Source organism: Agelaius tricolor, unplaced genomic scaffold (genome assembly GCF_023055355.1).
Source record: "Agelaius tricolor isolate 1412-34295 unplaced genomic scaffold, bAgeTri1.0.p SCAF_4, whole genome shotgun sequence".
Classification (NCBI taxonomy): domain Eukaryota; kingdom Metazoa; phylum Chordata; class Aves; order Passeriformes; family Icteridae; genus Agelaius; species Agelaius tricolor.
The window spans coordinates 16436945-16450643 of record NW_027269264.1 but is presented as its reverse complement, the minus strand read 5'-3'; the positions used below and the strand labels follow the sequence as shown (position 1 = coordinate 16450643).

Sequence of the window (13699 nt, the reverse complement as noted above, 5' to 3'; positions counted from 1 at the left end):
CAAAGACCACACTGCAGCCATGGTGGTGGTGCCACAGCTAAAGTTTCCAATTCCCTGCCACTCCACACTCAGGAGCACATTAAACTCCCCTAAATTTGCTGGCACACATTCTTACAACCCTAACTCCATTTCTATACCCCACACACACTTATTTTCATCATAAACTGAATCACAGTCCAGACACTCTGCTCAGACATGTCCATCCACACCACCTGTTCCCATACTTCCCATACCACTCTTTCATAACTTTAGTCTTCTATTTCATGTTAAATTAAGTACAGGTGCTGATACCAGCAGCTTCTCAAGCAACAAGAGTTACAAAGGAGCATGCTAATTGTTCAGTCACAGAAAATCATCTCTTTGGAGGCATTTTTCCTACCTGCTGACCAGGGACATTTTTTCCCAAACAGCTAGGAACAGCCACTGTGGATGACTGAAGTACTTAGTGGGCAACCATAGCACATCTGTGAATTCCTAAGATCTAAAGTGCTATTTAATGGGAGTCAGAAAGAAAACAGTCAAACAACAAAACACCCAAATGTCAGAAGGAATCATGCTATAGACAAAATTATTAAATCAAAGAACAGAAAAATAAGATGAAGGAAGAGGATTGGATGATGCAGAGGAAATGAGGAAAACCCCATAGAGACAATGACAACTACATCTATTTATTCTTACATCAGTTCCAGAATTTTAAACCCATAACTAATTTCAAGTATTAATGCTTAAAAATGAATTTATATCATATGTTTCCAAAGCTAGAGTAGTTTTAGTTAATTGCTTTGGTCTTGCAACATGCAACTACTCACTCAACATGGGACTTTGAAGAGTAAAAGAAATAGAAATACATGACCCCGTGTGAGATTAAAGGGTACAATTTTAGTTCATTACATTGATGCAGGCATGATATTAACAGTGAGAGACAGAAAACTGTCATTTGAAAATTTTCTATGGGCTTTATGTGAACTCTGAAAAAAAAATCAGTTTCTCAAAATAGGCAGGTATGAACTCTCTGCCTTTCAACTTGATTAATCTGGTACAACATGAAAATGTACATTACCAGAGTTATAGAAATGAAAGTTACAAAAAGCCAAGTTATTTAAGAAGAAACCACAGAAGACTTACACATGTTACAAGAGCTTCTGCTGCTGGAAGTTTAGCTCCTGAGGACCACAATATGACATCTATTATCCTCTATGGAATGATAGTCTGAAGGTGCTAGTGGGGAGGGAGCTGTTCCCTATGACATTCTCATAGGTGAAACACAAAATTTTATACAAAGGCAAATAACAGCTCCTTAGAAAACCATTGGAGTTAAGTCTCTGTGGTTAGTGAAACAATGGAGAGTTGCAAGTTTCAGTGCTATGGATATCTGCCTTACTGAACTCCATAGGCAACACCAAGCTGTTATGTGCTGCCAACATTCTGGTCTTAGTAAATGGAATCAAACACCAGCAAAAAAAAAATGGTATGGAGAGGGTGGGAATAAAGACAGGCAATAGAGTGAAGACAGGCAGAAAGTTTCCTGCTTAAACCATTTCACTGGTACCAAACAGGGACTTGGCAACAATTCCTTGTGAAAGATCTGGAGTGGATCAGAGCTTGAGCAAGGGTATCCTGCCACAAAACAGTCAGGCTTCAATCTGGGAAATAAACCGTCATCCAGTAAATATAGGAAACAATCATCTTCCTTCAGCTGGTCCTGGTACAGCATGAGCTAGAATACACCAGTTTTGATTAGCACACTTCAAGAAAGACATTTTGGAGAAGGTCCAGTAAAGAATGAGGACAACCATGAGATTCAGAAAATGTGATGCAAGAGGAAAGGCTGAGAACACAGTAGTGGTGAAGAGAATATTGAGAGAGATATCTACAAGGAGACAAGATAATTTTTGGGAAGAATTTATGTAAAAGTTTGAGGAACTATTTCAGAGATCAGAAAAATAAAATCAACTACAATTGCAAAAAATAGAGGAATAAATTTTAACAGGAAGTAATGCACTTGGATTGCAAACAAGTGTAAGTAATCACAAGCCTGTATGCCTGCCTGTGGAAGTCACTGAATCTCTGCTCTTGTCACCTCTGGAGAATAGGTTATGCCAGCGAAAGTTGACTCTGTCTTGAAGAATAAATAATCCAACCTCTCAAAGTCCTTCTAGATCCTATTTCCCCCTTTTTCATACTGTGGTCACAGAAGACCTTGGTCTTCCTAGAAAATATAACAGATGTAAAGGCACTAGAAAAATTTCTACAGAGCCTAATGCCACAGTATTGAGGTTTGATTTTTCTCTACTTCTAGAAATGATAAATCCCACACCAATATGATTTAGTATCAGTAAAGATGACATTACAAGTATTCCACTGATCAATAACGCCTTGCCTGCAGGAAGAAAACTGCATCTAGTTTACTCTTTGGTTTCACATCGAACTAAGATTTTCTAATAATTGCCTCTGTGAACATAGTAAATATTCAGTAAATATGAGATAACATTTTCCCGGTTTTGTAATTCTGAAAATATGCTATAAATCAACACCTTTGTTTCTGCAGTTCTTTCCTGCATAAACACATCATCCTCAAGTTCCAGAATCAAAGTTGCTCCTGACTTTAAATTTGGCTTTTGGATTACAGACCAGTGTAACTTCTGAAACCTGTCTTTCCTAATTCTGTATGCCCTTGTGTTTGACTAGCATGATCCTCTTCAAAACATTTTCTACATGTGATATGTTCTTAAATAAAACACTAGCAAAATAAGTGTATTTTTTTCAAGAGCAGCATTTTCCAAAAGCTCTCTACACATAACCTTTCAAAGAACCACGGCTGGGTTTTTTTCTGTTGCTTTGAAAACCACAGTATCATGAACTTTGTAACAGTTTCTCTACTACCACTGTTAGAGAATGCATTTCTGAATCATATTTCTACACTGACTCAGAGAGAAAAAGATAAATGGGAGATCAGCTTTAGAAAAAATGGATTGGATTACTATCTGTAATTTCAGATATAAACATCCAAATTCACTGAGTTTGCAAAACCAAGTCCAAAGAACAGACTCACCCTTTCAAGGTATTTATTAAGTACTGCTTCTGGTCTGGCTGGAAATACTTTAAAAAAAACCCAATTTGTTGTATTAAATTGTTTCCAGGCAGAGCTATGAAGCCCTGTTATTTTTAAAATTTAAACAACATAAAGCAGATATGTTTTTCTCATGTAGGTTTGGTTCAGATCCTATTCAAGCTTGCAATTTTATCTACTACTACCACTTTTCCCTTTGTAAGGTATTCTGGTCTACCATGGAAGGAATCATCATTAACCACTACTGTAACTACAATTTTTAAAACATTTTTTTATGTTTAAGCTCATCCTTCAACTACCAAGTTCCTAGAGTATCATAAATTATTTTAATTTCCCACTCCCCAGTAAAGAAAATTCTTATATGAATGGAATTCTCTGTTTTTTCTGCCATAGACTCCTCCCCTTTTTTTTCTTTTCAACTTGCTGAAAGAAATGTTTCACATCTACTCAAAAGAAGCATGATCTGTATTTCTGTACAGTAGTTGTAAGACTTAAAGAACTAATTACAGATAGATGATACAAGATTCTTGGTATTTTCAACTTACAGAATATTCAAGATTTAATAGGTCTTTCAAATTTTCACAAAACTTAGATTCTGTCCATTTCCTTCTTTATTGTACTGAAAAAACTCTATTGTTTTATTAAGACCTTTAATTTCAAAGCTCATCTATTCTTACCTATAATGCAATTAAAAACTCAGTGGACTCCTAAAATGCAGCTTAAGCAGCAACTGCTGAAGATTCAAGAGTTCTAACACAAAGACAAACGGCCAAGGTGGTTTGTGGTGAGAATCTGACAACTAATCAAACACCTGTTTGCAGACTAGATTTTTGAGATGGGTGAGAATTTTCTAACTTAAACCGCACAGGTTCAGCTTCACTCTGCACAATCCATATCTTAGGCAGCCATCAATTACAATAATATTGTGGAATTGTCTCTAAAATTTCTAGCTCCCACAATAATGTTGATACTTTTGCATATCCAATTTCTGCCTCCAAGAATGAGGTTCCACGGCAATTTAAGCTGCTCTGCCAGGGGTGCCATGTGCTCTCCCTCCCAGCCATTTATCATCTCTTCTCCACACCAATACTGGTGGATAAGGGATGCATGGGACTGGAGGGAAGCCAATTCAGGGAGCCTGGCCAGAACTGGGTTGGATCCTGCAGGGCTAATTTTTGTCCAGTCAGCTCCCTGATATGCAGTTTCCAAGGTTTTGTATTATTTGACAAATATGCATCAGGGCAGCACATGTCAAAAGGATATTTTATTTTAAAAATGCTCCTCTACTTTGTGAGTAAAATGTGGAAACCAACACATATTTAGAACCAGAACAGAAATAAAAGAGTACATATGATATTATATTTGGGTTCTCTGTCTACAGCCTTCACTTGCCTATTTATACTTTTGGATTTTTAAGAAGGGATAAATTCTATTATATATGGAAACACTGTTGCAACATTAGTAGGTCTAGTGTTATTATTGGGTTTTTTCTGTAACACAGTTCTGCTGTGTCACTTTTCCAAACTATAAACAAGCACAGCAAAACCATTTCTTTACTTATCATCCAGAATATGTGCTCTCTTGCTTTAAGTATAAAAAAATCTCAGCATTCTCTTTACATCCTGTAATTTCTTCCTAAACTTTCAGATGATGAATGACACAGAAAATTTTATACATTGTTAGGGCATCTTAAGCTTTCAAGCAGTTTTATTTTTTATTGGTTTATACAAGAGATTGACAGAACTTACTTTAAAGTTACTTAGCTGCTGTAGTCCAAGACTGTCAAGTAATACCATATTTCTTTTTTTTTTTCCATTTTCTCATTTTTCAGACCTTGCTCTAGTCAACAATACTTTTGATATGCTCATATGAAGAATTTCTCATTCATATCCAAGCAAATTGAAATAATGTTTCTAGGACAGTCCTTCTTGGCTTTTTTCCTCCAGAGACATTTTATTTTTATACAATCAGACCTTTGTTCTGCTTCCAAAGAGAAGAAGAACAAACAAGCAAGGTCCCACATCTTCATCCAATCTGAGGTGGCACTGCTGCATCCCAGACCTCCTGTCCCTCAATGTGCAATGTTGAGGTCTTCCTGTGAAATTGGCTTCAACACCTGAGGTGTGTGTGCTTTGAGTTAGCCTGCTCCTAGGAATTCCCTAGGCTGCTTATCTCTGCCCCTGAAATTTGTTATTCAAAAAATCTTTTGTGCCTCCTCTACAACCAAGTTAGAGATATGATATCCATCTATTCTGTTGTAGACATGGAAGAAACCAATCTCCTCCATTTGTGCAGCAGCCTGCCACTCTCACTAGCCTGCCTTTAGTAGAGCTCTGTGATTTTTGGTTTCTTCTTTATTCATTTGACTTAGTAGAGTGTTTCTGACCAGTAGAAATCAAGTTTATTATTTTCAAACCATAATTTTTATACTTAAGGACACATTAATAAAATTCCTCCTGTCTTTTGTGGTACATTTTCTGTTCTCTATCTATACAATAGCTGAATTTGTGACTGTGTTACTGCTCTGGTAAGAACAATCCATTGTTAGTTTCATGAATGATTCAACTAGACAATTTTGTAGATTGTTTTGAAAAGTAAGCCTTTGGAATTTTAGAACTCTTACAAAATTTACCTCTTCTTTATACAACCAGTCAAGCCATTCTTCTTACACAGACAATACCACAGGGGAAAAAAATAATGTTAAGGTGTTAAAGTGTGCAAATCAAGGAAAATAATTTAGAGAAACTACTTCATCTTGAAAACATACTTACCAGATGAACTGCTAAATGAACACCATAGAGCAGTTCTGATGAACACAAGTGGCAAGGGATGAAGACAAGTAATCTGAAGTTACAGAATTAAATGTTTATGCCATTCATACAAAAGGAAGTCTAACAAAGTACAAGACAGAGATTTAAGTTCAGTAGAGGTATCATAGGTACGACAATATACACATGGTGCTTTTTGGTCAAGAAAGAATACTGATTCTATTTGCTGTTGTCTTAAAATCACACCTTGAATAGAAATTTCAGATCCAAAAGGTACATTGGATATGTCTCCCATGGGATATTGATGGATTACTCAGGGAAAAAATGGCAAATTAGGGATCCAATCTAATTTCCTGATTCAGCTTCTCACACTTGCAAACCAAACTCTGGCAAATTGTGACCCTCAACAGTTCCCCAATAATTTCACTTTGCTGTTTCTGCAAGCTGTACCCAGAGAAAACACCTTTCTGTTGCTTCAACAAAAATAATTACAGTGGAAGAAAGAAGTGCCTTATCTCTTGTGCTAATTCTCCGTCCATGTGTTCTTCCAGTTCTCTATGGCTTCTTTGCAATGGAGCCAGCTTGCTGATTTAGCTAAATAAATCAAGAGCTTCAGGTGTCTGTGAAACTGTGCCCTCACCAACCACACAGCCTTCTCTTTAGGAGATGTCAGTAAACTCTGCTCTAGACTCAGAGGGACAGGCACACTCATTCTTTAAAAACTTTCTACAGAACCAGTAATACTGTGATACCCTTCCTCTCCCTCAGCTACTATAGCACCCTTCTTCACCATCAAACACAGGCACACATTACAGCAAAACCAGAGGGCACCAATATACATGAGAGCTAATTCAATCAGCACAGAGGAGTATGTTCCCTGTGCTTCATGAACAGCACACGCTACTACTGATGCATCTGCCCAATGGCTCAAGGAGATAGACACAGACTGATTTAACACCTGCTCAGAAGGATGGAACTGTCTGTAGGATACTCTCACAGGGTCTTCAACGCTGGTGGAATTAATTTACTTATGCCCATCGCAGTATCAGTGCACTACTTAGTGAAATGTATTTCTAGTGTGATTTGTTGTTCTCAGTGATACTACAATGCAGATTTGTTAGTGTTCTTAAATGAAAGCTTTTGCCCATTGCCATCCAGAAGACAAAGTCACAATTTATAGCTAAGAGATCACCTTTTGACTTTTTGAAAAGTATACTTTATGGCCTGGAAAGTCATGTACAGACATTTTTAGTTTTTAAAAAAAGATCACCAGCTGGCATCACTTGGAAGAGGAAGTTCTTTCCCAAGCTGGCCAAGGAGGACAAACAGATGTCAAGAGAAAAAGCTTGTTTGTGAGTCACGTCTGTGGAAAACATCAGCAAAACTATCTAGTAGGATGCTGCAAGTGAATATTGGTGTATGGCAAAGGCCCAGAAAAAGTAAATGCAAAAAGCTGGTAAGGGACATGTCACTACTTACATGTAGACAAAACCAAGAGAAAAGACAGTCATTCAAGTAAAATCCATGTTTGTCTCAAATGATTACTAGCGAGGCTGTAGCAGTCTTTAGTAGAGTAACAACTAAAAGTAGGATTAACAAACAATGCATCTTCTTTCAGTGCAACAAAATCCTGTCGTTCCTTCTCTTTGAAGCGTTAACTACTTTGTAGTCACTGGATTAGAAGACTTGAGTGCTTGCATGCTTTCCAGACATGCTGAGCCTAATGACAACTTCCTTTATAAAGCAACAGCCTCACAATGAATAAACAAACTTAAATAGCAAACCATTCTTTGCACAGAGAACATAGTGACAGATGCTATAAATTAGATGGAATACTGTAAGTAGCATTTCTTCCTTCTGAGCAACCACACAAGGCAATAGAGAACGTCTATAGAAAGAAGTATTTTTGAAAAAATGAAAAAAAGTTGGCTTAATATTTTTTCTTCATCTGAAATGTTAAAAAAATGAATAGAAAGAGACCTTTAAAATAAATTATCTCAATCAGAAGTACGATTAAAAGCTTGAGATGCTGAGTGCTACTAAAAAATATTTTTATTGAATCTAAAATGTGAATTTAAGACTCTGAGAATAAGCTATGAAAAGGGCTCCACAAGTCTTCTATACAGAAGATTCCCACAGCTATCAAACAAAACCCAGTATTTCTTACCATTCTTTCCTTTTACTCTTCCTTCTCACTGGTTGGTGGACTAAGACTGTCAGTTTCCTAATTAGTGGTCAAACAGATTTCCATGCCAATGCCTGCAAGCTATTCACACCTTAGACAAAGTGCAGTGAGTTTAGAAAAAAGATCAGCTTTTCTGCAAACAACTGAAAACTCAGTAAATAGGATTAATTTGCCTTGTCTGTCATCTTGTCCTTTTCTTCCAGCATCTTGCATTTATGTGCTGTTTACAGCAACAAAGACATTAAGGGGAAAAGTGCAATTCCAGTACAAATGCTTAATTTAATTGAGACACTCAAGGAGGAAAAAAAACCTCAGTGCCAACTCTTGACTCAGAGATAAACTTCATCACTAAACTAACAACTTAATTAATGCTAGAAAGGTTTGATTGAGATTTGACCTAAAAATAGTTAATGTGGTCAATATAATTTATTAAAAGCTATCTGCGAACTCCTTGTACTCAAAGATGGATTGACTTTTATCAGATGACTTGTGTACAGTTTCCAGAGCTGAATCTCTTGCATTAAAGTCAGGGTGAAGCTATGCTGAATCTTATGCAACTTTTAAGATTTAAGTATTTTACAACTTTTTTCTACTTCAGCATTTAAAGGCATTCAGAAGTAATCCACACTTGGATTAATTTCTCCAAAAACATTGTAAAAATGTTTGAAATTAGAGGGTTTATTTCCTTTATGAAGTTAGGTAGAAGTTTACAAACTTCAGGGCTCTCAAAACCATAGTCATGAGTTACCATTATGTTTTCATTCCTAGACATTCTGCTGACAGAGTTTTGGTGTTTTGGTTGGTTTTTCTTTAAACGCTGCATTCTGCATATTTCTCAAGTCACATGAGCATTAACTTCCAGTTGATTAAACATCCTTTCCTATTTAATGGCAAGGGGGCAAAAGTCTGTAAGCCGGGTCCATTCTGCATCACCATTTTCAACGTTGCCTCTCACCTGGCCATATTCTAAAAGTGAGCACTGAAAAGGCTGAAATAACATTTTCAAAAATAAACCTTTAAATGAAATGTAGATTAACAAATACTCTGTTTACCATTAAGCAAATCTAATTAAACAGAAGAATACCCCTCAACAATAGAAGTACACAAGAATTTATTGCTGTGATTATGGGCTCTCAACCACTGTGCTGCTTATTCAAAGAAAATGGAGTCTCAAACTTCATGCCCATCGAGTAGAGTGAATCCACACTTTCCGCAGGTGGTTGAGACGATTATCACACGCCTGTTTATGAGGTAGCGCTCAAAAGAAAATTATAAACCCCAAACACTCTTTTAATGGTAATTTATGATTTCATGTTGTCTCCGAGAAAGCTGAAACCTGACATGCCTCGGGAGAGCATGGCAGTACATTCACGGGACGGGGCAGCACATCGCCCACAAGAGGAGACGAAGGTCCGCTGCCACACTCCCAGCGCCGCTCCGGTCCGCTCTCCCGGCGCCAGGCACCCGTGGGCAGCTCCAGAGGTCCCCGGGAGCCCGCACCCCTCCGCCCCGCGGAAAGCCCTGGGGAGGCTCCGGGAAAGCAGAGATAGTCTGGCCGTGAAGAGGCAGCCGTATCGTGCTCTGGAGCAGAGCGGGGCGCAAGAGAAGGAAGGAAGAAAGGAAAGAAGCTCACGGGACGCTTGTGCACACCTCCCTGCCGCTGCATTTGGAAAACAGAGCGAGCTGCTCGGGGAAAAGGGGATGAAGCGGGCACGGGGACGGACAGTCCGGCATCTGCTCTCACAACCGCCGGAGGACGACGGCCATCCTCCCTGCGGCCCCGGGGGATCCCCCGGAGCTCGGGACCCCGCAGGAGGGGCAGAGCAGCGGGGCAGCCTCTTCAAAGGAAGCAATAAAGGCTCTAAGAAAAATAAAGGCGACGGGAACTGACCCCAAATCCGCGAGCTGTAACATGCCCGCCTCCTGCTCTCGCCCCGGAAAGCTCCCAGACCTCTAGCTTTCTGCTGACCCTCTCCCTTCATGGCAAAGCAACAAATGGCAAGACCTCGGTTCCCGGAGCTGAATAACAGGAAATATAGGCATCTGTCACCTCCCGGGGAGAGCTAAATGGATTAGCGAAAGCAACAAAGGGAAGAAAAGCTCTTTCAAACGTGCAATTGATTAACAAGTCCCCTCTAATCTGCAGCATCACTGTTTTTCCTTAAAGACATCATCGGTCTCCTCCAGCACGTCGGTGCAATTCAGTTAAAGCCAGGAAAGGCGGGGGAGGAAGGCACTGCTAACCCGGCGAACTCCCGCGCTGCCCGGTGAGGACAGAACGGGAAGGGTTACAAACCTGGCATGGAAATGGTGCAGCCTTGTCATCTGCTTCCTCAGTGCCTGGGCAAGGACTCCCGGGAAGGACTTAGAGAGTAAAGTTTATCTGCTGCTAGAGGGGGAGAGGGCAATTTTCCAGAGAATGGCTTCATGAAAGATCAAAGAGCTGGATCCGGCAGCTCCTACCTCGACGGTGCATTTCACATCCCAGAGAAAACGAAAACGTTAAGCCTCCCCTTTCCTGCTCTGAAAGCCCCACACAACTTAGGCGCGAGTGGAGGAGGGAAAAATTAAAAAAAAAAAAAAGTTTATGTGGCTTCTTTTACAGGAACTGTCTTACACCATCGTGGCTCTCCAACCCCACACGTTCCCTTAAGGCCTCTAAATCACGGCGCTACCCTCGGAGATGCCGGACAAACTGGCATCTATTCAGCAGCCGCACCGCTGCTGCCACGGCGCAAGGTCAGATGTTAATAGGGACAGTTTATTCAGCCCTTAAAACAAGCGCGGAGCTCACTGAACCGCGCGTCCTAGTGTTTCCTGAGCCCAGAGTCTGACCTCCTCAGTCCCTGAGGGTCGGCCAGGTACACAGAGAAAATGGGACCCTCTAAAGCCCAAAATGAGCTGCAAGCACGGCGGCTGCCCCCTCGCCCACTCAACTTTAATCCCCTCCTGGTTCCCGCTGAGATTCTGGCAACACTCAATGTCCCAAATAATAACGCATTATTATAACCATTCCGAGGAGAGTGCTGGAAGGCGGGCAGAGTGAAGGAGGAAGCTCCGCTCATTGCTATCCACCCTCGGCAATAACAAAACCCCGAACTTTCCTTTGTTTTCTCCTTCTTTCTCCCTCGACCCTGCCCCCCCTCAGTGGCTACCAACCAGCCTCGGCTACCAACCAGCCCCGGAGCGCTGAGCCGACCGAAAAGAGGCACGGAGCGCCGGTCCCCCGATCCGGGCAGGGGCGCGGGGATGCGCTAAGGGGTAAAAATTGTAGCTGCCCTCACCTCCTGCCAGCCCCCGCCCCCTCGTAAAGAACACAACATCAGGTTTCCATTGTGCCAAGAAGAACCGAGGGGGAAAAAAAAAAGAAAGAAAAAAAAAAAAAGAAGAAAAAAAGGATGGCGGAAAGAAAGCGAGAAAGAAGTAAGGAAGACAATAAAATAAAGGGGGGGGGGGCGGAAATAAAAGAAAAGTAAAAAGGTAAGAAAGGAAGAAAAAGTAGCCAACATGAATCACCACCTGGGGATGCTGGCGGGTCCGCTGGTCCCAAATGGACACGCGCAATTCTCCTAGGAACAGGAGCAGCTTTCCCTGCCTCTCCTCTCCCCATACACCCCTACTCGAAGAGCAGAAGCATCCTCCCCTGCAGCCAGGGGCGCCGCGCCTTACCTGCGGCGCGGAGGCGAAGGAGCGAGGCGGCCGCCAGCAGGAGCAGGAGGCGGCCCGCCGCCCCCCGCCGTCCCGCCGCCGCCGCGGGGTCCATGCTGCCCGCCCGGCCGCCGCGGCACAGATCCTGCCGGGAGCCGCAGGGAGCAGCGCCTGCGGGCGCACTGGGGTCCGGTGGCAACGCCGCAAACTCGTCCCGGGCTCCGCCGCCGCGGCCCTGCGCTCCCGCTAACGGACCGTCCCCGACTGGGGGCGGAGGAAGCTGCGCTCCTTTCCCCTCCTCCTCCTCCTCCTCCGCCTCCTCCTTCCCCAGCATCCGAACGTCACCCGGGACTCGACACAGGGGAGGGGAGCGGCGCCGGGGGGCGGACGGGACAGGGACAGTCCCATCGCTCCGGCACCCTCTGCCGGGGGCAGCCTCGGCCCCGGCCCCGGCCCCGGGCGAGTCCGCGCACACTTTTCCCCCCGCACTCGACGGTCACCAGGAGCCAGCAGGAGTTGGGCCCCCTCTGAAAGGCGAGTCCTGCTCCCAGAAGCCTCAGGAGCCTGCAACTTTCCTCACAAAAATCCCCAGTAAAACAAAAAGGAGCGGGCGAAAGGCACATCGGCCAAAAACCACTACGGCTTTTCTCCTTTGCCTTCTTCCTCCTCGCTGCACAAGTGAAGAGCTTTTGCACCCCTGCAGCATTAGAAACAGTGGATTGAACACAGTTTCTCCTGCCCCCAAAGCGCCCAGGGGCGTCAGCCCCGCCGCACGTACTCGGAGAAGCAAGAACCAGTGCGGCTGGGATCTTCTTTGTGCTCTACTGGTTCTCTCATGATGGGGTGTCAAAAGTAAAGTTTGCTTTCTGTCTTCAGCAGGCAGAAAAGATTCTGCTGACAGTTTAAAAATAGTTTCAAAATATCTCCAAATATTTTCAAAAAGTTTCAAAATGTCTCCAAGTTATTTACTACCAGAAGTAAGAGCATTCTAAGCATAATTTAAGTAAGCTTTTCGGGCTGATGTTTTAGTGATGGAGGGAAGGAGGAAAGAAGGAGTTGTCCTCGTTTGCGTCTGCAGTTCAAAGAAATCAGTATTCCAAGATAATGCAGAACTGTCAACAGGCTCCTTTTAACTGCCAAGGATACAGTTGGCAGATAAGCTCCAAGGATACAGTTCACCAATTAATATCTGCGTTTTTTGAGTTGTAATTTAACAGCATATTAAATTAGATGTCTTCACTGCAAATACATTTCTATTGTTTTAGATTTCATTTGTAAAGATCTGATGCTGAGTAATGCTGAATACGTACAAATCCCTTTAAGTTCTTCTCCAAATCAAGCTCTAAATTCACAATAATTTTAGTGAAATTAATTTTCCATTAAATTTACTTCTTAATGCAAACAAAGGCAAACTTTACAACATATTCTTTCTTCCTTCTTTTGCACTCAGCTTCTTTCCTCTCAAGTTTTCAGTTCCATCTTGAAAATTCTTCTGGCACCTAAGAATGACAAAGGGAGGTCTTGATCCCTCTTTGGCAGGAATGTAGGGACTGACTGATTCAGCCCCTTGCCATCACAACAACACATTTTAAAATCCCTTTTATAAACTTATGAAACCTAAGGGAAAAGTAGTGATGATCCTTTTTATAAACTCTATTCCTTGGGTTAAAGGCTGTTCCAGACTTTGCTTCTTTGATTCCAGAGTATATATATTCAGATAAGTTTATATTCTTTCTCTCTTGTGCCATTACTACCCTTCCCACTTCCCCTCTCTATGACATAAAATGACAGATTCATGCCTCAACCTTTATGTTGTTACACTAAAAAAACCTAAATCTTTTAATTTCCTTTGAAATGATCAGTTATGTGTTCCCTGATCATCCTAATCTGTTTTCCTGCTACGCTGAATATCCCCTCACTCCTCCAAAATTTTGGGAGTCTGATTTAATTTTTCTGATGATGAGTGGCTTGAGGTCGACACAGTGCTGGAGATGCTTTTTCTACTAGAGCACTTTTAATTTCCTTTCT

General features: G+C 41.8%; 1 protein-coding gene across 1 annotated transcript in view; it reads right to left on the bottom strand.

Moving 5' to 3' along the window:
* ROR2 (receptor tyrosine kinase like orphan receptor 2) overlaps window positions 1-12005 on the bottom strand; it is a 143487-nt gene extending 131482 nt beyond the window's left edge. The window contains exon 1 of the mRNA XM_071424735.1: window positions 11693-12005. Within this exon, the coding sequence (XP_071280836.1) occupies window positions 11693-12005 (313 nt within the window). The remainder of the gene's footprint in view (window positions 1-11692) is intronic.
* Between the last annotated feature and the right edge of the window lie 1694 nt (window positions 12006-13699).